The sequence below is a fragment of the Oncorhynchus tshawytscha genome, linkage group LG06, assembly GCF_018296145.1.
Source record: "Oncorhynchus tshawytscha isolate Ot180627B linkage group LG06, Otsh_v2.0, whole genome shotgun sequence".
Classification (NCBI taxonomy): domain Eukaryota; kingdom Metazoa; phylum Chordata; class Actinopteri; order Salmoniformes; family Salmonidae; genus Oncorhynchus; species Oncorhynchus tshawytscha.
In genome coordinates, this window is record NC_056434.1 from 65,723,680 (window position 1) to 65,749,609 (window position 25,930).

The 25,930-nt window shown below is 41.6% G+C and overlaps 1 protein-coding gene across 1 annotated transcript in view; it reads left to right on the forward strand.

Annotated features, from left to right (window-relative positions):
- Positions 1-3,362: 3,362 nt before the first annotated feature.
- The window catches only part of LOC112252903 (synapse differentiation-inducing gene protein 1), a 46,482-nt gene continuing 23,914 nt past the window's right edge, over positions 3,363-25,930 (forward strand). The window contains exons 1-3 of the mRNA XM_024424597.2: positions 3,363-3,866; positions 16,147-16,804; positions 18,566-18,703. Of these exons, the coding sequence (XP_024280365.1) occupies positions 16,253-16,804; positions 18,566-18,703 (690 nt within the window). The 5' untranslated portion in view covers positions 3,363-3,866; positions 16,147-16,252. The remainder of the gene's footprint in view (positions 3,867-16,146; positions 16,805-18,565; positions 18,704-25,930) is intronic.

A 25,930-nucleotide genomic window follows, 5' to 3' on the forward strand; every position in this document is an offset into this window, starting at 1 on the left:
ATAGGGAGAGATTGACTATGTCCGTCAACACACCAGCCAGCTGGTCTGCGCATGCTCTACAATCAGTGTAGATGAAGGGGGGAGACAGGTTAAAGAAGGATTTTTAAGCCATGAGACAATTGAGACATGGATTGTGTATGTGCGCCATTCAGAGGGTGAGTGGGACAGACAAAAAAATGTGAGGGCCTTTGAACTGGGCATGGTAGTAAAAGATAAAAAATAATTCCTAATGTTTGGTATCCTCAGTGTATGTTTAGATTGTTTTCTCTCCATTTAATAACATTTCTTGTTCTTCGTTATGTAAATATTATTTGAACCATTCTTACTCTGATGAAGCAATTGTGGGTTGTTTTGAATAGCAGGACATAAAGTACCTAATGCTGTACTTATGTTGAAGAGACAGGTTGAAGAGATCTGGCTGGGGTTATAGAGAATTGTCCCCATGTAGTCACAGAAAACCATACATCAGACATCGCTGCTATTATTGGTTTGACATCACACAAAATGTAAGTGGCTATACATGATGTTGTTGGTAGCGTCTTATAGAATCCTTGTGTCATTGATAAACTAATAGTACAAAAAACGTATCAAATACTGTCTATGTCTATTTTTGGGCTCATTTTGTTATACAAGGTGACTGTACTGATAGCTCGACTGATTAATTGGGACACAGCTCGAATTATAAGCTTGCTTTGTTAATAGGTATACCATAACTGCATACGTTTTTAGAAGAAGAATTCACAAAATGGGACAAACAGCAAATTGAGACTCTGCATGCTGAATTCTGCAAAAATATATTCTGTGTACAACATAGAACACCAAATAATGCATGCAGAGCAGAATTAGGCCAATACCTGCTAATTATCAAAATCCAGAAAAGAGCAGTTAAATTCTACAACCACCTAAAAGGAAGTGATTCCCAAACCTTCCACAACAAAGCCATCACCTACAGAGAGATGGATATGGAGAAGAGTCCCCTAAGCAAGCTGGTCCTGGGGCTCTGTTCACAAACAAACACACCCCACAGAGCACCAGGACAGCAACACAATTAGACCCAACCAAATCATGAGAAAACAAAAAGATAATTACTTGACCTGGCTCTCAAGAGAAGACAGGCTATGTGCACACTGCCCACAAGATGAGGTGGAAACTGAGCTGCACTTCCTAACCTCCTGCCCAATGTATGACCATATTAGAGACACATATTTCCCTCAGATTACACAGATCCACAAAGAATTCAAAGACAAACCCGATTTTGATAAACTCCCATATCTACTGGGTGAAATACCACAGTGTGCCATCACAGCAGCAAGATTTGTGACCTGTTGCCACAAGGTCAACCAGTGAAGAACAAACACCATTGTAAATACAACCCATATTTATGCTTATGTATCTATTCTTTTGTACATTGTTACAACACTGTATATATACATAATATGACATTTGTAATGTCTTTATTCTTTTGGAACTTCTGTGACTGTAATGTTTACTGCTCATTTTTATTGTTTGTTTCACTTTTGTATATTATCTACTTCACTTGCTTTGGCAATGTTAACATACAGTGGGGCAAAAAAGTATTTAGTCAGCCACCAATTGTGCAAGTTCTCCCACTTAAAAAGATGAGAGAGGCCTGTAATTTTCATCATAGGTACACTTCAACTATGACAGACAATTTTATTTATTTTTTAATCCAGAAAATCACATTGTAGGATTTTTTATGAATTTATTTGCAAATTATGGTGGAAAATAAGTATTTGGTCAATAACAAAACAAAAGTTTATCTCAATACTTTGTTATATACCCTTTGTTGGCAATGACAGAGGTCAAATGTTTTCTGTAAGTCTTCACAAGTTTTTAACACACTGTTGCTGGTATTTTGGCCCATTCCTCCATGCAGATCTCCTCTAGAGCAGTGATGTTTTAGGGTTGTTGCTGGGCAACACAGACTTTCAACTCCCTCCAAAGATTTTCTATGGGGTTGAGATCTGGAGACTGGCTAGGCCACTCCAGGACCTTGAAATGCTTCTTACGAAGCCACTCCTTCGTTGCCCGGGCGGTGTGTTTGGGATCATTGTCATGCTGAAAGACCCAGCCATGTTTCATCTTCAATGCCCTTGCTGATGGTAGGCTTTGTTACTTTGGTCCCAGCTCTCTGCAGGTCATTCACTAGGTCCCCCCGTGTGGTTCTGGGATTTTTGCTCACCGTTCTTGTGATCATTTTGACCCCACGGGGTGAGATCTTGCGTGGAGCCCCAGATCGAGGGAGGTTACCAGTGGTCTTGTATGTCTTCCATTTCCTAATAATTGCTCCCACAGTTGATTTCTTCAAACCAAGCTGCTTACCTATTGCAGATTTTTCTCATTTTGTCTGTCATAGTTGAAGTGTACCTATGATGAAAATTACAGGCCTCTCTCATCTTTTTAAGTGGGAGAACTTGCACAATTGGTGGCTGACTAAATACTTTTTTACCCCACTGTATGTTCCCCATGCCAATAAAGCCACTTGAATTGACATACAAATGGTATCCACGATTTCATCTGACTCTGGGGAACTAGATAAAGGGCCTCATTACCAAAATCCCAAAGTGTCCCTTTAAACAGAAAATATAATACAACTGTCTCCCATTCTTTTATTTTTAGATTTGTGTGTATTGTTGTGAATTGTTAGATACTACTGCATTGTTGGAGCAAGGAAATCAAGCATTTCGCTACACCCGTAATAACATTGGCTAAATATGTGTATGTGACCAATAAAATTTGATTTGATGTGCACAAATAGAGCAAGCGAAAGCACTGTCCTCATACACAAAATGTTCTTCATGTTTTCAGTGGTTATGTGGTGGTACTTCGTGCCTACAGATTTCCCAGCCGAGCACAGCTCCACTCGGCTGGGCTCCAGTGCTAGTGCACATGTATTAATGGGCTCATGAAACCGAAAATAGCAAGATGTCAGCCCCCACAAATTGGTGTATGCAACCATGAGTAGATTCAATTGAAAACAATGGTCGGCCATCTTGGAGGCTGTCTCTAGTTCTTATTAAAGCTCAATGTTCCAAACCTGAGACCTGCAGTACATCAACCCTTATTATTTGTCTGAAGTGTAGCCTACACCTGGGGGCAGCATTGGATTATTTGATAGGACAAACAACAGCGAGGTAGAGACCGAGGTCAATCACTCTTCAACATTCACGACATTAAATTGTCATATTTGTGAGTCAATATACAATTCAGTATAGGATTTACCCATAGTACCAGATGGGTTACTAAACCACAGTTTATTGTAAACTTTTGATATTGTAATCCCCTTGAAATATGGCATAAAATCCCTATTTCAGCACAAAAATATGTTGAAATAGCAGGCATTCTTTAGGACCATGGGGTGAACTGTTCCATTTGATTGGTACCTTCACACTCACCCAGCACTAGATTGATAGCTGGTAAGGTCTGAAATGCTGCTATTTGACACTTTTACATACAAAGCACAGTGCAGCTGCCTTCACTTCACAAGTAAGAACGGTGGTAGCTATAGCCGGTGGTGTGTGTCTGTCTGTATGCTGCACGTGGTCCCCGCTGTATTTTTCCCATCTGAGCAGAAGACAAAATGCAACTCCCCCATTGCAGGCACACAAAATACAAATGTCATTGATGTTTTTCTTCAGGTTGGACATCAGACTTTTGAGGCTTTGGTTTAACACTTTTTGTTAGATTAGGTGGAGACGGAGTCCTGGATAGATTTATATGGGATAGCCTGTAGAGAATTCCTACTGAAAGGGAAGGATCGCTGACGGATTGTTAAACCCTCGGTCCACTTATGTTTCCGACGGGATCTAGTCTACTCGCCGCAGAACGCGCTTTCACGTCGGAAGGTAAGTTTGTGTGAATGCCTTGCCAGTCTGATCACGAACTTGCAGGTTACAGCAACAATAGAAGAGACTGCGGAGAACACAAGCAAGCTAATAAATGCTATTTTCATTGATTCGTTTTGGGTGATTCTGGTGAATTATAAAACGATAAAGGGTATGCATGTAGACTACTAGTTTTTTAAAAAAAGTATATGTGTCAATGTTTCACTTACAAACATTGCCGTTTCTCCGCGTGGGCCATTGGGCCATAGACTATATGGCTATTTTTTTTAATTCTTTTTGGAGTGAGCTGTTTGGGAACCGTTCAGTGCTCATTACAAACACGGTAAATAAAGGACCTTGAATGACAGCTCCATGGACAACTCCTCCGTTCACCCGGAGACTTATTGCAACTATTTTGATCCGCCGCTGACCACGTTTTTGCCTACTTCTCTGTTTACATTGTGTCATAGCCAACACTTGGGCTCTTCGACCCTTTTCCCGGAGAGCTACCGTCCTGTAGGTTTTGGCTCCAACCCGAATCTAGCACACTTGAATCAGGTTAGTTCAGCGTTTTCCAAACTCTGTGCTGGAGACCCCAAGGGGTGCACGTTTGGGGTTTTGCCCAAGTACTACACAGTTAATTCAAATAAAAGCTTGATGATTATTTGAATCAGCTTAGTAGTGCTACGGAAAAACAAAATGCGCACCGAGTTTGGGAAACGTTGGGTTAGTTAAGTCTGGGGTTGGATTGAAAACCTACAGGAGGGTAACTCTTCAGGGACAGGGATGGAGAGCCCTGCCCTACACTGTAATTCATTCAACTGAATTCCTTTACTTTACCAGAATTGCAATCCAGTGTATGCACGATTTTTGGAATTAAAATTCTAGGAAATTGGGCAACCCGTAGGCGTATTATGTTACCCGTTGCACACAACCCACAAAGTTAGAGTGCATTCGGGAAGTGTTCAGACCGCATTCCTTTTATTTTTGTTTAACGTTACAGCCTTATTCTAAATCGATTCAATTATTTTCTTCCCTCAATCTACACACAATACCCCATAACGACAGTGAATACAGTTTTTTTTTAATTTTAATTTTAGCAAATTTATTTTTTATTTTGAATACCTTATTTACGTGAGTATTCAGACCATTTCAATGAGACTGGAAATTGAGCTCAGGTGAATTTTTACACTGATAATCCTTTAAACGTGTCTACAACTTGATTGGAGTCCACCTGTGGTAATTTCAATTGATTGGACATGATTTGTAAAGGCACACACCTGTCTATAAAAGGTCCCACTGTTGACAGTGCATGTCAGAGCAAAAACCAAGCCATGAGGTTGAAGGAATTGTCCGTAGAGCTCCAAGACAGGATTGTGTCGCGGCACAGATCATGGGAAGGGTACCAAAACATTTCTGCAGCATTGAAAGTCCCCAAGAACACAGTATCCCCCATAATTCTTAAATGGAAGAAGTTTGGAACCACCAAGACTCTTCCTAGAGCTGGCCGCCGGGCCAAGCTGAGCAATCGAGGGAGAAGGGCCTTGGTCAGGGAGGTTACCAAGAACCCAATGGTGACTCATACAGAGCTCCAGAGTTCCTCTGTGGAGATGAGAACTTTCCAGACGGACAACCATCTCTGCAGCACTCCCAACAATCAGGCCTTTATGGTAGAGTGGCCAGTCCGCTTGGTGTTTGCCAAAAGGCATCTAATTCTCTGGTCTGATGAAACCAAGATGAAGCTATTAGGCCTGAATGTCAGGTGTCACGTCTGGAGGAAACCTGGCACCATCCCTACAGTGAAGTGTGGTGGTGGCAGCATCATGCTGTGGGGATGTTTTTCAGTGGCAGGGACTGGGAGACTAGTCAGGATCGAGGGAAAGATGAATGGAGCAAACTACAGAGATCCTTAATGGAAAACCTGCTCAGGAACTCCGACTGGGGTGAAGGTTCACCATCCAACATGACAACGACCCTAAGAATACAGCCAAGACAACGCAGGAGTGACTTTGGGACAAGACTCTGAATGTCCTTGAGTGGCCCAGCCAGAGCCCGGATTTGAACCCGATCAAACATCTCTGGAGAGACCTGAAAATAGCTGTGCAGCGACGCTCCCCATCCAACCTGACAGAGCTTGAGTGGATCTGCAGAGTAGGATGGGAGAAACTACCCAAATATGGGTGTGCAAAGCTTGTAGTGTCATACCCAAGAAGACTCAAGGCTGTAATCGTTGGAAAAGGTGCTTCAATAAAGTTCTGAGTAAAGGGTCTGAATACTTACACTACCGTTCAAAAGTTTGGGGTCACTTAGATATTTCCTTGTTTTTGAAAGAAAACACTTTTTTTTTGTCCAATATAATAACATCAAATTGATAAATACAGAGTAGACATTATTAATAATGTAAATGATTATTGTGGCTGGACACTGCAGATTTTTTAATGGAATATTTACATAGGCGTACAGAGGCCCATTATCAGCAACCATCACTCCTGTGTTCCAATGGCACGTTGTGTTAGTTGCTCCGAAGTTTATCATTTTAAAAGGCTAATTGATCATTAGAAAACCCTTTTGCAATTATGTTAGCACAACTGAAAACTGTTGTGCTCATTAAAGAAGAAATAATACTGGCCTTAAAACTAGTTGAGTATCTGGAGCATCAGCGTTTGTGGGTTCGATTACAGGCCCAAAATGTCCAGAAACAAAGAGCTTTCTTCTGAAACTCATAAGTCTATTCTTGTTCTGAAAAATTAAGGCTTTTCCATGTGAGAAATTGCTAAGAAACTGAAGGTCTCGTACAACGCTGTGTACTACTCCCTTCACAGTACAGCGCAAACGGTCTCTAACCAGAATAGAAAAAGGAGTGGGAGGCCACGGTGCACAACTGAGCAAGTGGACAAGTACATTGAAGTGTCTAGTTTGAGAAACAGAAGCCTCAAGTCCTCAACTGGCAGCTTCATTATATCATGCCTGCAATTCCCATCCAACCTGACAGCTTGAGAGGATCAGCAAATACAGGTGTGCCAAGCTTGTAGCGTCGTACCCAAGAAGACTCGATGCTGTAATCGCTGCAAAAGGGGCTTCAACAAAGTACTGAGTAAAGGGTCTGAATAATTATGTAAATGTAATTTCATTTTTGTGTTTTATAATTTAGCAAACATTTCTAAACCTGTTATTGTGTGTAGATTGATTGTGGGGACAATTTAATACATTTTAGAATAAGGCTGTAACTTAACAAAATGTGGAAAAAGTCAAGGGGTCTGAATACTTTCCCGAATGCACTGTATATTGCTTTCATGGGATGTTAGCCTACCAGTCGATAACTTAACGTTTACATTTTAAAATTAGTGTTATCTGGCCTGATTGATTACTTCCTTCCCATTGTCATCGCTTGTAACCAATATGTGATACCGTTGTGGTAGGTGACGTTGTAACCGTTCAGATTTATAGGCTATAGTCCCCAGTTCCCACTGCATTTTTTTCCCCCATTGTTCCCCCTTAATCAGGGACTGAAAAGTGCAGTAAGCGCTGGCAGACACAACACCTGTGAAAAAGCCATGTGAAAATGTGATTAGCATGACATGGCAGGACTATAGCCTAACAATTGACAATAATGATTTCTAGCAAACCTACTGAAATTCATATTTTACAACTTCATCTTCTTTACATGGAATCCGACCTCCAACAAAACTGTCATTGGACTTTAGGGGAAAATAATCTTTAAAAAAATAACCGTTTACATTGTATTTTCATGTTGAGAGGTGGGACTGATTTGTCACTTCACTTCACATTCTCACTTCATTGATTTAGCTTCTTGTCAAGATGGAGCTATAGTCACTTTCAAAGTGGCCCATCTACACTGAACAAAAATATAACGTAAATAAATTCATTATGCCCTAATCTATGGATTTCACCTGACTGGGAATACATACAGTGGGGCAAAAATGTATTTAGTCAGCCATCAATTGTGCAAGTTCTCCCACTTAAAAAGAGAGGCCTGTAATTTTCATCATAGGTACACTTCAACTATGACAGACAAAATGAGGGGAAAAAAATCCAGAAAATCACATTGTAGGATTTTTAATGAATTTCTTTGCAAATTATGGTGGAAAATAAATATTTGGTCACCTACAAACAAGCAAGATTTCTGGCTCTCACAGACCTGTAACTTCTTCTTTAAGAGGCTCCTCTGTCCTCCACTCGTTACCTGTATTAATGGCACCTGTTTGAACTTATTATCAGTATAAAAGACACCTGTCCACAACCTCAAACAGTCACACTCCAAACTCCACTATGGCCAAGACAAAAGAGCTGTCAAAGGACACCAGAAACAAAATTGTAGACCTGCACCAGGCTGGGAAGACTGAATCTGCAATAGGTAAGCAGCTTGGTTTGAAGAAATCAACTGTGGGAGCAATTATTAGGAAATGGAAGACATACAAGACCACTGATAATCTCCCTCGATCTGGGGCTCCCCGCAAGATCTCACTCCGTGGGGTCAAAATGATCACAAGAACGGTGAGCAAAAATCCCAGAACCACACGGGGGGACCTAGTGAATGACATGCAGAGAGCTGGGACCAAAGTAACAAAGCCTACCATCAGCAAGGGCATTGAAGATGAAACGTGGCTGGGTCTTTCAGCATGACAATGATCCCAAACACACCGCCCGGGCAACGAAGGAGTGGCTTCGTAAGAAGCATTTCAAGGTCCTGGAGTGGCCTAGCCAGTCTACAGATCTCAACCCCATAGAAAATCTTTGGAGGGAGTTGAAAGTCCGTGTTGCCCAGCAACAGCCCCAAAACATTACTGCTCTATAGGAGATCTGCATGGAGGAATGGGCCAAAATACCAGCAACAGTGTGTGAAAACCTTGTGAAGACATTTTCAATTTAAATTTTCAATTTAAGACATTCTAGGAATGTTCTCCAACTGGTTTGGCATTGGGAATGTTCTCAAATAGTTCAGAGAATGTTATGAAACAATGTTCTTCTGTGGGAATTTCAGTTCTTCAGCATAACGTTTCCTACGGGTTCCCTCATGGTTCTATTCAAAGTCATGCTCTCAAATTGTTCCAAGAACGTTAAGACTTACAGAAACCATTTGACCTCTGTCATTGCCAACAAAGGGTATGTAACAAAGTATTGAGAAACTTTTGTTATTGACCAAATACTTATTTTCCACCATAATTTGCAAATAAATTAATAAAAAATCCTACAATGTGATTTTTCTGGATTTTTTTCATCTCATTTTGTCTCTCATAGTTAAAGTGTACCAATGATGAAAATTACAGGCCTCATCTTTTTAAGTGGGAGAACTTGCACAATTGGTGGTTAACTAAATACTTTTTTGCCCCACTGTATATGCATCTGTTGGTCACAGATGCCTTTAAAAAACAGAAAGGCGTGGATCAGAAAACCAGTCAGTATCTGATATGATATGGCCACCATTTGCCTCATGATGCGCGATACATCTCCATTGCATAGAGTTGATTGTGGAATGTTGTCCCACTCTTCTTCAATGGCTGTGCGAAGTTGCTGGATATTGGCGGAAACTGGAACACGCTGTCGTACACGTCAGTCAAGAGCATCCCATACATGCTCAATGGGTGACATGTCTGGTGAGTATGCAGGCCAGAAGAACTGCGACATTTTCAGCTTCCAGGAAATGTGTACAGATCCTTTCGGGAATGAGGGGCCGTGCATTATCATGCCGTAACATGAGGTGATGAGGTCTTGTAACATGAGGTCTTGTCACGGTATCTCTGTGCATTCAAATTGTGACGACCCTCCCACTCTGTCTGCTGTATTCTTTCTCTTTGCTCTTGTTTTACTTATTAGCATGTTCGGCAGGAGGTGCTGGGTGGGTCGTCAGCGACATGGGGACACACCTGGTCCCGTGATAAATACACCTCTTCCCCATTCATTGAGGAGACTCTCTCCATGCAGACACACTGTTCGATTTTGGTTATGGCATTTTTGTGGCTGTTTTGATGGTTTACTTTGGCACCTTTCAACACCCATCATAATCACATTTTTAGATAAGCAGCCACTCACTTACACTACTGATTAGACTACACACACCATTGTTAATTGTATTTACGTTACCGCTGATAATAAATATATTTTTGTTATTCCTAATCTCCACGTTGTCTCCCTTTTTTGTTACGGACTTCGAGCCGGTTCGTGACAAGTGGGGGCTCATCCGGGATCTTGAAGGTATTGTGTTTGGGAGAAAACGTGGCGTTAATGTTTGGGAACTCTGTAGGTGCTTTGTTTGCATCTTTTGTTACAGCTTGTTTGAGTTGTAATGTTTGGTGCCCAGTATTGGTTGCCTTTGTTTGTTTGGTAAACTTGCCATTGCGGTGGATAGTTGGTTGTGTGCTGCATTGAAGAGAGTACATTGGTTAGTTTCCAGGCCCCTGCCCAGGCTGGAGACTCTTGCTCTACTCGCTGTTGGGACAGCGGTTCGAGGAAGTTAGTACAATTGGCTGTGTACCTCAGAGGGAGATTTGGGTAGGGTAGTGACACTTGCTACCCGGAGCTATAGCTTTTCTTTTTCTCCTGTTAGGCTTAGCCACGTGTTTCACTTTGGAATATGTTGGGCGTGGTTATTTTGTTTGTTATTTTTGTGTGGTATCCGTGGACTGAGCAGTTGTCTCAGGGGCACATCTGTGGCTTGGAGGGAATCAGCCAGCATGCTGGGTGTTTTTTTTTTTTACCTTGCCAGCGGGCTACAGTGCATAATTACCCACCGCAAATCCGCACGAAGACTAGGGTTGAGTTATTGTGGGGTTTGGGGAATCTCCATATATATTTAATCTCTCTTCTGTGGTGCCCAGTGTGAATGTCATTTCTCTTGTTGTGGTCTGGTCTGGTGTGCTCAGCAGAGGGGAAGAGCGAGATGTTGTTGTATTTACTTGTGACTATGGCGTCTAATGTAGATGAGTTCATTCGCTTTCCATCAGAGGAACTGTTCGAATTATGTACTAAAGAACAGCTGTTGAAGATCGCTGAACACTACAAGATTGAAATTAGTGATAAATGTCAACAAACAAAAAAATTGTTATGTTGATATTGAAAGCCAATCTGATTGAGAGTGGTATTCTTGAAGTTAACACTGGGGAAGCCTCTGCCGAGGACTCGCCTTCTCCCCGTTTCGCTACAATGGCCACCACATCTGTTAGACCTAGTGGTCTGCCTTTTGAACAACAGAAGGAACTGCTTCTGTTACAACTAGAGCATGATCGTGTAAAGTATGAAAAGGAATGGGCATTTACACAGGATTTGGAGCGTGCGAAAATCAAGTTGCAACGAGTGGCTAGAGTTGGTTAGGGAAGTAAAGCTCTCAGGGGAGAATTTCCTCTGGGAAGGTGACCCAGATTTACCTAGGGGTTGCTTCTCTCTTGGTCATGCCCCTGACTCATTTGATATTGTTGGAAACCTAACGTTGTTGCCAAAATGTAATGAGAAGGACTCTGAGACGTTCTTTTCGTTGGAGCTTATTGCTGACACGCTCTCTCGTGCGCCCTCTTTCTGAATGTCTACGTGACTGACCATTGTTTATTTTGTTTGGTATTGTCCTGTTCTGTCGCTCCTGTCCGCTCCTTCTGGTCTCGTTTTCTTCTTTCCTCTTAAAGGTTGCTTCCTGTGCGCAAAGGTTGCTGAGGTCTGGGGAGGACGAGGTTGGCTGGGGCAAGTGGAAGTGTGAACACATGGCTTTGGGATGCTGGTTGGGTCAATTTGGGATGCAGGCTGGGTCTTCTGCTAGTATCCAGGGCAGTATTTTGTTTGTGTGATGACCCACCCACTCTGTCTGCCGTATTCTTTCTCTTTGCTCTTGTTTCCCTTATTAGGATGTTCGACGGGAGGAGCTGGGAGGGACACACCTCGCCCCGGGTGTGTCCCGGGATAAATACACCTCCTCCCCATTCATTGAGGAGACTCTCTCCATGCATGGCATTTTTGTGGTCATTTTGTTTGTTTGCTTTTGCACCTTTTCTACACCCATCATTATCACATTTGTGCACGCAACTACTCACTTACACCTACAGATTACTGACTACACACACCATTGTTAATTCTATTTACGTTACCTCAGTTAATAAATATATTTGTTAATCCTAATCTCCACGTTGTCTCCCTTTTTGTTACGGACTTTGAGCTGGTTTGTGACAAAATGGCCATATGTAAAATGCAATTGTGCTCGTTCTCCGTAGCTGATGCCTGCCCATAACATAACCCCACCGCCACCATGGGGCACTCTGTTCTCAATGTTAACATCAGTAAACCGCTCGCCCGACACAATGCCATACACGCTGTCTACCAGCTGCCCGGTGAAGTCAACCGGGATTCATCTGTGAAGAGCACTTATCCAGTGTGCCAGTGGCTATCGAAGTTGAGCATTTGTCCAGATGAGCTTTCCTGAGACTGTTTCTGACAGTTTGTGTTGAAATTCTTCTGTTGTGCAAACCCAGTTTCATCAGCTGTCCAGATGGCTGGTCTCAGACGATCCCGCAGGTGAAGAAGACTGATGTGGAGGTCCTAGGCTGGCGTGGTTAGGGCTGGGCGATATGATGATTTACAGTTGAAGTTGGCAGTTTACATACACATGTTGGAGTCATTAAATTATTGTTTTTCAACACCTCCACAAATTTCTTGTTAACAAAGTATAGTTTTGGCAAGTCTGTTAGGACATCTACTTTGCATGACACAAGTAATTTTTCCAACAATTGTTTAGACAGAATATTTTACTTATAATTCACTGTATGACAATTCCAGTGGGTCAGACATTTACATACTGTTGACTTTTCCTTTTAAACAGCTTGGAAAATTCCCCAAAATGATGTCATGGCTTCAGAAGCTTCTGTTAGGCTAATTGACATAATTTGAGTCAATTGGAGGTGTACCTGTGGATGTATTTCAAGGCCTACCTTCCAACTCAGTGCCTCTTTGCTTAACATCATGGGAAAATCAAAAGAAATCAGCCAAGACATAATTGCAGACCTCCATAAGTCTGGTCCATCCTTGGGAGCAGTTTCCAAATGCCTGAAGGTACCACGTTCATCTGTACAAACAATAGTATGCAAGTATAAACACCATGGGACCACGCAGCCGTCATACCGCTCAGGAAGGAGATTCATTCTGTATCCTAGAGATGAATGCACTTTGGTGCGAAAAGTGCAAATCAATCTCAGAACAACAGCAAAGGACCTTGTGAGGATGCTGGAGGAAACGGGAGGAAACGTGTACAAAAGTATCTATATCCACAGTAAAACGAGTCCTATATCAACATAACCTGAAAGGCCGCTCAGCAAGGAAGACTCCACTGCTCCAAAACTGCCATAAAAAGCCAGACTACGGTTTGCAACTGCACATGGGGAGGAAGATTGTACTTTTTGGAGAAATGTCCTCTGGTCTGATGAAACAAAAAGAACTGTTTGGCCATAATGACCATTGTTATGTTTGGAGGAAAAGTGGGGATGCTTACAAGCTGAAGAATACCATCCCAACCGTGAAGCACGGGGGTGGCAGCATCATGCTGTCGGGGTGCATTGCTGCAGGAGGGACTGGTGCACTTCACAAAATAGATGGCATCATGAGGCAAGAAAATTGTGTGGATATATTGAAGCAAAATCTCAAGACATCGGTCAGGAAGTTAAAGCTTGGTCGCAAATTGATCTTCCAAATGGACAATGAACCCAAGCATACTTCCAAAGTAAAAAATGGCAAAATGGCTTAAGGACAACAACATCAAGGTATTGGAGTGGCCATCACAAAGCCCTGACCTCAATCCCATAGAAAATTTGTGGGCAGAACTGAAAAAGCATGATCGAGCAAGGAGGCCTACAAACCTGACTCAGTTACACCAGCTCTGTCAGGAGGAATGGGCCAAAATTCATCCAACTTATTGTGGGAAGCTTGTGGAAGGCGACCCAAAACGTTTGACCCAAGTTAAACAATTTAAAGTCAATGCTACCGAATACTAATTGAGTGTATGTAAACTTCTGACCCATTGGGAATGTGACGAAAGAGATATAAGCTGAAATAAATCATTCCCTCTACTATTATTCTGACATTTCACATTCTTAAAATAAAGTGGTGATCCTAACTGACCTAAGGGAATTTTTACTAGGATTAAATGTCAGGAATTGTGAAACTGAGTTTAAATGTATTTGGCTAAGGTGTATGTAAACTTCCGACTTCAAATGTGTGTATGTATGTATATATTAGGCCTATATTTATTTTGTTTGCAACTGTAGTTGAAGTGTTTTCTATTTACCTTTTTAGATTTCTTACGTTCATATTTTATATTGTTACATGCTTAATTGAAAATGTGCACAGGTTCTAAAAAAAAAAAGGAAATTAAATATGAGTACGTACCTTTTTTATTTGTTGAGTATAATTCAAAATGTAATAAGAAATAGGCATTTACATGTGGTCATTTTATGTAAATTGTTTTTCATTGAATTTACAGAAAATGTGCTATATCGGGATATGAGATTTTGTCCATATCGCCCAGCCCTACTTGTGGTCTGTGGTTGTTAGGCCGGTTGGACGTACTGACAAATTCTCTAGAATGACTTAGGAGGTAGCTTGTTGTATGAGAAATTAACATTCAGTTCTCTGGCAACAGCTCTGGTGGACATTCCGGCGTCAGCATACCAATTGCACGCTCAACTTTAGACATTTGTGGCATTGTGTTGAGTGACAAGCATTCTAGTGGCCTTCTATTGTCCCCAGCACAAGGTGCACCTGTAATGATCATGTTGTTTAATTAGCTTGTTGCTATGCCACACCTGTAAGGTGGATTGATTATCTTGGGGAATGAGAAATGCTCACTAACAGGGGTGTAAACAAATTTGTGCACAAGTTTTTTGTGCGTATGGGACATTTCTGGGATCTTTTATTTCGGCTCATTAATAACATGTGACCAACAGTTTACATGTTGCGTTTTTATATTTTTGTTCAGTGTAATATATCTTCAGGAAAAGGACTGTGCCATTATTGTCCTTATTGCAATTAGGCTCAGTTGTGAGTTAATCCTGTAAAAGTTTGTTCTTGTAATGGCCACTTATGTTCATATGCTCAGAGATAGCACTATGTCATTGAGCCAAAATGTGACCAGCTAGATATTCTCATAATGTAAATAGAGATTTTGTAATGTTGAACAGTTGTCCCTTCTATAGGCTTTAGCTTTGACCTTAGCTTTGATTTTTGAAGGGGATAGAAATGGAATAGTGGCAGTCCATTTTAATTCCACTGGAGCCTTTAATTTGCTAATGAACCATTAATTTGCTAATGTTTTGATATGTGCTTAAAGGCTGTTGGTTTACTGTCCCTGAGGCATTGACTACAAAGCAGCACGTTGAACTCTTTTGCAAAATACAAAAAAAGCAAACAAATAAAGGAATGAACTCGAGCCAAGGGAGTCCCAATACCTCCCACATTCAGCGAGGTGTCTAATTAGTCACAGGATGCTGCACAAGAAGCTGCTCTCACACACTGGCAATACAGTTAAAAGCTGACTTGGACATGGCATCCATTAAAGCCTCATCCTGCACACACAGTTTACTGCTGAACCTAGCAAAAAGAGCCTTTCTGTTCCAGGCCTTGGCAAGGTATAGCATGCAGATAGATAATGCAATGGTGGAAACTATGGCTCTGACATGCAACATTACTGCTTACGCAGGGACTATTTTGGCATGGTTGAGGACCAAAAGCTTGCAGGGCTGAGAGGGAATGAGGGGGGTGAGGTGTGTGCATGTGCACATGCAGTCATGTATGTGTTTGCCAACAAAATGCATTTGTTGGTACACACCCCACCAGATGAAATGCAAAGTGATGTAGGCCTGGGAGTTAAAGTGCCTTAGGCAGCACCAAACCTCTCAGGATTTAAAGCTTGGCAGGGTTGATGTTTTGTAACTGGCAGCTGTGCAATTAAATCTTCATAGAGATGGTGGATGTTAATTGATAAAACACTCTTCACTTTTGGTAACCCCTTTACCTGACCATGTTTCTGACTGAGCTGGATTTACCAAAATAACTCTGCACAATTAAATACATTTACAACTGAGTGCAAGATTACACGAAAATAGGCAGAAAGCCAATCACTGATTAAACCCCCTCAAAAAACTCTGTTTTTCTCATCTGAATTACCAATTCAGTAACATGAATAGAGGAAGCATGTACAGGCTTTAAGCTCTGTCTGTGTTTTATACTGCTTTTGATGGAGGAAAAAACAATGTAAATCGAATACAAAAGCCCTTTTTTATCTGATAAGCCATTTTAATCTGACCTCCCACAGGAGAGTGCAGCCTACCATCCCATGCCTTCCCCAACCCAAGGCCCCTATGAGAGAGGCCTTTAAAGTGGAGGGGATTTGACCAAACAATCCAGCTCTGTAAGTCGGGATGGAGGGTGGACAGGGAGCAGGGTCGTGCTCCAGCCAGGCTGTGGAGGCTGAGTACCCCGCCCAGGAGACAACTTCTCCAGACAGGGGAGGAGGGGATGCAGGGCTGGGCTCTTGCAAGCACAACGGACTGATCAATACCCACAGCTTGATGGTGGAGACTAAGGAAGGGCTGGTGTCAGTGTACTCGGGGTCACAATACCAGGGTCACATGGTGGTCAATCTATCCCCCCAGCAGGAGCAGAATGGCCAGGGAGTGGGCGGAGGAGGGGGACACCCACAGCTGCTCAACCCCAGCGCTCTGCCCCATGGCATGGACCCATGCTTCAGGCCCGACCTGATCCTGTACTCTGAGAACACGCTGCGGGCCTGGGGGGATGGAGGAGTCGGGGATTGCTGTGAGACCACCTTCATAGAGGACTTGGCATCCGGTTCCTCTGCCGCCTCCAAGGATACGCTGATGTTTGCCGATGGCAAGTTCCTGGACATGTCTGTGGAGGATGCAAAGATCCAGACCCTGTCCTATGACGATGATGAGTTCCAGGACCTGGAGGTAAGGCATGGGGCTGTCTTTTATCATAACACATTACACTGTAAGAAATGCATGAAAATATTGCTGTATGGTTAGATGTTTGTGTTATTGCATTTAGAGACAAATAATAATGGACCAGATGGATTTCTGAGGTTTTTGTTTGAAGGAGAAGGATTTTATTTTAATTTTATTTTACCTTTATTTAACCAGGCAAGTCAGTTAAGAACAAATTCTTATTTTCAATGACGGCCTGGGAACAGTGGGTTAACTGCCTGTTCAGGGGCAGAACGACAGATTTGTACCTTGTCAGCTCAGGGGTTTGAACTCACAACCTTCCGGTTACTAGTCCAACGCTCTAACCACTAGGCTACCCTGCCGCCCCCCAGGATCTCTTGGGTTCTTTAAGATGTCTCACCACCTCTGATTCAGCAGGCATTTCCCTGCTCAATAGGCCTCAGGACAGACCAGGCAGGAAAAAACATGTACATTATGTGGGCTCAGGTGGATATATTGTTTCCCTATCCCTGGGTCTATGTGACCTTCAAAGACTAGTTATTTTAATACTAAATGTTTGCAGGAAACATTTGAGTCCACACTAAATTGTTGGTTTCTGGTGTTGCCATGGTTTCTGGTGGTTGTCACTGGAGCAGTCAAGGTATGCAACATTTTTATAGCTCATTCTTAATTAATATGATCTTTGTTACAGTATGTTGTAAAATTCCAGAGAAAGCAAAAAATACCTCCCCTGCTTCATTTGGGCTTTTATTCACTACAAAAGTAGCTCCTTGGATTCTCAACGTGGGTTGTTTGAAATACACAGCAATTTAATCATATGTGAGGTTCCCACAGAATATTTGTAGATGACGACCATCCTTAAAATGGTGAAGTAAACCTCCAGTAAACTGTCACTTTCCAACTAGGGATTTTGTGGCTAATTGAGGTAAGACAGGAATTCTGCTTATAGATTATGTTCTTACAGTACATTTGGAGTAAAACATGTCTAAACCTTCCAAATTTACATAGGCTGTCTAGGTTACTATTTAAGTCCTTTCAATATCTCATAATTTACTGTGCCATCTGACCTTTTTATTAGCGTCAGATTTAGGCACTGTGTGTGGAATGAGATTAGTGAATTATACATTTTTGGCGTCTTGTTCAGTACCCATCTGAAGTTAATCAGCAAGTCTGAGGAGGTGCAATGATTTGTAGTGTCTTACTAATCCACCCTCCAGGGCAAGAATGCCCTCATAATTAGGGCCAAGCTTTTTGGGCTTTTTTGGGGGCATTTTGCTTTTACAGGTATTTCAAGCATGATCCACTAGGTTTGCTCAAGCTGATTGTAGCTAAAAAAAATAGGTCAATTTAGGAGCAATTTGGGAGAGTCAATGAAACCAACCATGGAAGTATAATGTTGTGAATTTGGGGGTAGCCCAGACTGGTTTGAGATACCCTGTATTGGCTTGGCAGTCGTTGGACCCGGGTTTGAGTTTTCCCATCATTGTCCAATTGGCATGACTGGTCGTGCCCCAGTCTGGTTGAACATATGTACAGTGCCCTCTCGGTGCAAATCGACTGCTAGAGAGCACAGCGGTGCAAGCTCAGTGCCTGAACAAATGTGTTGAGGTGAGGAAAACCAGAGCCATCTGAAGTAAAGAGAATGAACATTTATTTCAACAACACATCAGCAAGACCACCATATGCTGCGATATAGTGCAGTCTTCTGTAAACCTCTGACCCTTTCTTGACCTGCATCTAAAGTAGTCACTCTCTGTGCTTTCGAAGAGCGAGTACTCGAGCGACTCAGAGAGTGAAGACAACTTTCTCATGATGCCACCGAGGGACCACTTGGGCCTGAGCGTCTTCTCCATGCTGTGTTGCTTCTGGCCCTTGGGGATCGCTGCCTTCTACCTGTCTCATGAGGTAAGGACTACTACACTGTCAATGACACTACACAGACCACGGTTGCGTCACCACTAGTAGTTACAGTAAATATCAAGGCAGTCTTAGGAGAATGTGTATACTCTCACACAATAAATAACCGAAAGAAGTAAATCATTTATAGATTTAGGTCATCATAGTATTAGGTGCAAGGCTCAAAAGTACAGTGCCTAGTGAAAGTCTACACACCCTTGGCACACATCTTCACATTTTGCTGCCTTAAAATTTAATCTAAAATAGATTACATTTTTATTTTATTTTTTATCTACACATTTTCAAAGTGTCGTGATGAATGAATGTCTTGATTGTGTATGTCCTCACACCCCTGAGTTAATACTTGGTGGAAGCACCTTTTGGCAGCCATTACAACAAACAGTGCCTGCAGAAAGGATTCATACATTTTGTTGTTACAGCCTGAATATATATATTTTTTAAATTGTTTGCAGATTTATTGAAAATCAAAGAAATATCTAATTTAACACAACTGAGTTATTACTTTGTAGAAGCACGGTGATCGTCTTGGGTATGTCTATATCAGCTTTGCACCTTTGGATTTGGGGATTTTCTCCCATTCTTCCTTGCAGATTTTCTCAACTCATAATTATCAGCTTCCATTCAGTCAGCGCATAAAACAGCCTCGCCAGGCCAAATGTATACAATATTAACAGCCTTTATATCTATTATAGACATAGGCCTTCAGTGTGTGACAGGTTGGTGATTCTGAAAGGACAGCAACCGTAATACCAGCCGACTCATGTAGGAGAGTGCACTTTCTGTTAAACACAAAGGGCCAATGGAGGGTATACGCAGGTATAAGCCATATACCCACTTTTTCAGTGGGCATTGCTTATACTCACTTCGTATTCCCTACTGATGCATATCAAAATAGTGAAGTGGAGGTATATGATTTATCAATTATGTAGAACAACAGGGAAATCATGCACAAAGTAACCTACACAATCGCAAAGCATGTGAAATATATTCATATAGCCTAGTTTCAGCGGAATATCATCTGCAGGCAGCAAGAGTGTGCATCTCTCAACTGGTTTTGGCATGGAGCAGCTCACCGAAGAATGACATCGGTAGCTGGTACGGTAGCAAAGATGTTTGAACTTATATCTACCAGTAAATGCTAACTAAGGCAACAATGGGTATGCAAACCAGGTATGGAAAAAGTTAAGTCCGAAGTGTTGGTTAGTAGGCTATTTGTGATGTGCAACTGTCATGTGCTGTTTGCGTCAGGGGCCTAGTTATGTATCGGGCTTGGGGAGCCAGGCCCTGACAGCCCCCCCCCCCCAATCAGATTGATGTGGTTTAAGGAGGGGGGGAAACTTTTTGGCAAAATTAGAGTATACCCACTTCTCCAGGCACCACTGCATAGGGCCGATGGAAAGACAGCAGTCACACACAACATGATGTTAAAGGATAAGCAGTCCATACACTTGGACATAATAAGCCAGTAGGTCCCAATTAAAAGAATACAAAAACACAACTTAACCAGCTCTGCTACAGCGGGTGAAAAGGTCAGACTGAGATGTTCTCTCATTTGTGTCTGGAAGTAGCTAGCTAGCCAACCTTAGCCAGTCAGCTTGAGTGATTTGGTTGGGACAAGCATGCATTGGCTGACAAGCTGCAGAAGGACGAGTAGGCTATAATTCCCCATCGTTTATCAGTGCAATTGTGACGGTCAATTAGCTGAAATTTCAGAGTGTTTGTCTAATGTTCCTTTGTTAGATTTGAGCTCATCTTGCTCTGGCTAGCATTAGTAGTTGATCTTGTTGATATGCATAACTGAGGGAGAGCGAGAGTCTACCTTTTCATGGTTGTTTGATCAATAGGACTGTAAAGTTCCCAAATTTAAGAGGACTCCCGTGGTGTTTACATATTTGTAGAAATCCATTCAGGTGTATTTTGTGGCTTTTGGCAAATGCGTTCTAATGATCTAATGTCGTGCTGTTGCAACTGCCTGTAAACGCAGTCTAGTTCAAAGTGAATGATGGCAGGCCCATGTTGCAAATGACTTATTTGTATAAACGTCTATTGTAGATCTGATTGGCTATAGCACAACCGGTCTTTGTAGACTCCGGTACTGGACGAGACATATGTTTTTATTTGATTTCTGAGGTTGTATATGAACATATTTCAATAAGATTTTATGTTGATAAAATGCTGTCAGTTCCACTTTAAATGCAACAGTGTTCACACACACAAGTTATTTTCAAAGAAATGGCTAACAGCAAGGGCGTTGCAATAAAACAAAGTTCCACTCACCAGGTGATGATCATTTGAAACTTAACTTCTTGTTGAAAGTTCTTCTTGAAAAGAGAGAAGATAACAAATTAGCAACAACATCCTCTTTAATAACACCTGCTACAGCCGCTACAAACTAGCCGACAACAAAAGCTAGCTAGCTGGACCGTGGGAAAACTACTGCTCCCTATTGCACAATGACTTGTTGGCCTTCAAGAAGGCAGAATTTTCCATAGGTTTTAGTAAAAACTTGAGATTAAATCAGAACAGCATTGAAAATAATATCATTATCATTATTATAATCATTATTTTATAAATCCTTCGCCCTTCTCTGAAGGCGTAGAAAGCCCATTGTTCCCCACTGTGTTTGGGGTTAGCAATAATTTGTAGAGTGGCTCTATTTTCCCTCAGCATACATTTTTTTCACTATTTCCGAATTTCTAAAGAATACATATGTTCTGAAATATGAATATAGAAATACTGGACATTTTGAACTCTTATGGTGGTGATTTGACACAATTACAATCATGGTCTTGAATTGGGCTCGCATTCTTCTGGTCTCTGTCTCGCCCCTCCTCCGGTCTTGGTCTTGACTTGGATTTGATTTGCCCCGGCCTTGGTCTTGAATCTGTCTCACTTTAGGTGGTTTTGAACACAACACTGTTTCATGGTAGTGATTGTGTTGGACGGTTGATGAACTGTGATTGGTTTTCTCCAGACATAGCGCTTTGCATTCAAGCAAAATAATCATATTTTCATCTCATCAGACCACAGAATCGTTTTCCTTATGCACTCTGTCTTTCACAATCCTTTTTTGCAAACTTCAGGTTTGCTGTCGTGCTTTTTTCTCAGGTGTGGCTTCTGTCTGGCCACTCTCCCATAAAGTTCAAATTGGTAAAGTGCTGTAGTGACTGTTGTCCTTCTGGAAGGTTCTACCATCTCAAACAAGGAACTGTAGTTCTGTCAGAGTGGTCATTGGGTTCTTAGTCACCTCCCTGACCAAGGTCCTTCCTGCCCTGTTGCTCAGTTTGGGCGGATAGCCAGCTCTAGGCAGTCTGGGTAGTTCCGTATTCTTTTCAGTTTCCCCTTTGATGGAGACCACTGTGCTTTTGGAAACCTTCAACACTTTTAGAAATTGTTTTATACCTTGTATGCCTCATCACAATTCAATCTCAGAGATCTACAGACAGTTCCTTGGACTTTATGGTATAGGTTCTGCTTTGGTACTGTCAACTATGGGACTTTATATAGGCAGTGTTTCCAAACTATCATGTACAAACAATTGAATTGGCCACAGGTGGACTCCAAGTTGTAGTGACGTCTCATGGATGATCAAAGGAAATTGTATGCACCTGCACCTCAATTTAAAGTGTCATAGCAAATTATCTATTTCTGTATTTAATATTCAATAAATGTGCATTTCTAAAAACATGTTTTCACTTTGTAATTATGGGGTATTGTGTGTGTAGATGGGTGATAAAATAATAATATTTTAAAAATAAATAATTTGGCCATAACACACCAAAATGTAGAATAAGTTAAGGGGTATGAATACTTTCTGAAGGCACAGTGCCTTGTTCAAGCTCAGTAAATTTGGTTGCGAAGCAATGATGGACAGAAATGTTCAAACATCTCAGACTTTATAGGACATTTACGTCAGGACTGAAACTGAACACTCAACCCCTTGTAGAAAGCCATGCTGGTGTGTCTTTGGCATGAACATTTGTGTCATTTTCACAATGAAAAATTAAACTATCTGGGGGTAGAGTGAGGAGGGTTTTCCTCTAACCTTTTACCTGGGCTTTGCTCCCTATTTCTTTTGATCCTGACAAACTCCCCAGTCCTTGCCGGTTACATGCATACCCTTAACATGATGCTGCCAACACAATATTTGAAAATACAGAGTTTTTTTTAAAGTGTTTTTATTTATTTCACCCTTATTTAGCCAGGTAGGCAAGTTGAGAACAAGTTCTCATTTACAACTGCGACCTGGCCAAAAATAAAGCAAAGCAGTTCGACACATACAACAACACAGAGTTACACATGGAATAAACAAAAACATACAGTCAATAATACAGTTGAAGAAAATCTATATACAGTGTGTGCAAATGAGGTAAGAAAAGGGAGGTAAGGCAATAAATAGGCCATGGTGACAAAGTAATTACAATTGACCAATTAGACACTAGAGTGATTGATGTGCAGAAAATGAATGTGCAAGTAGAGATACAGGGTTGCAAAGGAGCAAGATAAATAAATAAATAAATACAGTATGGAGATGAGGTAGTTGGATGGGCTATTTACAGATGTGCTATGTACAGGTGCAATGATCTGTGAGCTGCTCAGACAGCTGGTGCTTAAAGCTAGTGAGGGAGGTAAGAGTCTCCAGCTTCAGTGATTTTTGCAATTCATTCCAGTCATTGGCAGCAGAGAACTGGAAGGAAAGGTGGCCAAGGAGGAATTGGCTTTGGGGGTGACTAGAGAGATGTACCTGCTGGAGCACGTGCTACGGGTGGGTGCCGCTATGGTGACCAGTGAGCTGAGATAAGGCGGGGCCTTACCTATCAGAGACTTGTAGATGACCTGAAGCCAGTGGGTTTGGAGACAAGTATGAAGTGAGGGCCAGCCAATGAGGCTGTACAGGTCGCAGTGGTGGGTAGTATATGGGGCTTTGGTGACAAAACGGATGGCACTGTGATAGACTGCATCCAATTTGTTGAGTAGAGTGTTGGGGGCTATTTTGTAAATGACATCGCCAAAGTCGAGGATCTGTTTCACTCTGTGTTGTATTAGATTTGACCCAAACGTGTGTGTGTGTTTGTTTGAATTTAGGCCAAAAAGTAAATTTCTTTGCCATATTGTAGGGCTGGGCAGTATACCGTATTTTACGAAATACTGGTATTGAGGCACGGACCAGTTTTGGTTTTTATGTTACCTTCTACAAACAGTGTTTGAATGTTTGGTTTGTTAAATGTGATACACCATGTGTAACGTCCATTTTTTCCCCCAAACGTTCTATAATTACACTTAGTTTGTGTTTCTTACATCTGCAAACAGCTAGTTTGTCTTTTCTTAGCAAGTTGGGCCTAAATCGTGTTAGCCGCTAATGCTAATCGCTAGTTAACTGGCTAGCTTGCTAATTAATGTACTGAGACAGAACAAGCATAACTGGCTATACAGCCTGATAATACCAGTGATGGGATAGACCTAAATCAGTATGTTGTTTGTGCGACAGTATCTTCTAAATCGAAGAGGAATATGCAAAGCATGAATATGTTAGCTACATGAAGTATTATAGCCAAATATTATAGGGTCACTTAGGAAACACTTATTAACACGTTGCTTCCTACCCTGTCACAATAACTCCTCCTGACATTTTCATTCGTTGTCATGTCAAACAACACTGTATTCAAAGTGCCCACTATTATATTCTAACTATAGAATTGGAACAATCATTCTATTTTCATGATTCCAACAGTTCACCAAATAGTTTTGCTCTAAATTGCAAGTCAAATTGCAATTGCAACATTTGGTTAAAAATAAGGCCTAGATTGTTTGCCATTGTGCAGACCTATGTGGCAGTGTGGACATTACCTCAAATGAGTGTAGTAAATGCCAAAAATGATTTTTGGGGTAAATTGAACAGTAAAAAAACGGAGTGGAGAAGAACACATTCTAAGTGATTTCAATGGATGTGTTGCCACCCTAGGGTCACTCACTACTCATAAAGCAAATGTAGAACTTTTATTATTCAAAAATATAAAATACAGTCAGTCATACCGTGATATAATCTCAGCAAAAAAAGAAACAGCCCTTTTTCAGGACCCTGTCTTTCAAAGATAATTCGTAAAAATCCAAATAATTTCACAGATCTTCATTGTAAAGGGTTTAAACACTGTTTCACATGCTTGTTCAATGAACCATATACAATTAATGAACATGCACCTGTGGAACTGTCGTTAAGACACAGCTTACAGACGGTAGGCAATTTATTTTATTTGACCATTTTATTTAACTAGGCAAGTCAGTTGAGAACAAATTCTTATTTACAATGAAGGCCTAGGAAGAGTGGGTTAACTGCCTTGTTCAGGGGCAGAACGACAGATTTTTACCTTGCCAGCTCGGGGGTTCGATCTAGCAACCTTTCAGTTACTTGTCCAATGCTCTAACTACTAGGCTACCTGCCGCAATTAAGGTCACAGTTAGAACAACTGCCCGAGTTAAACCAGGAATGCACAATCCCTCCATCAGTGCTCAGACTGTCCGCAATAGGCTGAGAGAGGCTGGACTGAGGTCTTCTAGGCCTGTTGTAAGGCAGGTCCTCACCAGACATCACCGGCAACAACGTCGCCTATGGGCACAAACCCACCGTCGTGGGACCAGACAGGACTGGCAAAAAGTGCTCTTCACTGACGAGTCGCGGTTTTGTCTCACCAGAGGTGATGGTTGGATTCGCGATTATCGTCGAAGGAATTAGCATTACACCAAGGCTTGTACTCTGGAGTAGAGGTCGACCGATTAATCAGCAAGACCTATTAATTAGGGCCGATTTCAAGTTTTCATAACAATCGTAATCGGCCTTTTTGGATACCGATTATGGCCAATTACATTGCAATCCACTAGGAAACTGCATGTCAGGCTGACCACCTGTTACGCGAGTGCAGCGTCAAAAGGACCCTGTGGCTGCAAGGAGCCATGCTAAGTTGCTAGCTAGCATTCAAACTTATCTTTATAAAAAAAATCAATCGTCACATAATCACTAGTTAACTACACATGGTTGATGATATTACTAGGTTAACTAGCTTGTCCTGCGTTGCATATAATCAATGCGGTGCCTGTTAATTTAGCATTGAATCACAGCCTACTTCAACTTCGCCAAACGGGTGATGATTTAACAAAAGCGCATTTGTGAAAAAAGCACAATCTTTGCACAGATGTACCAAACCATAAACATCAACGCCT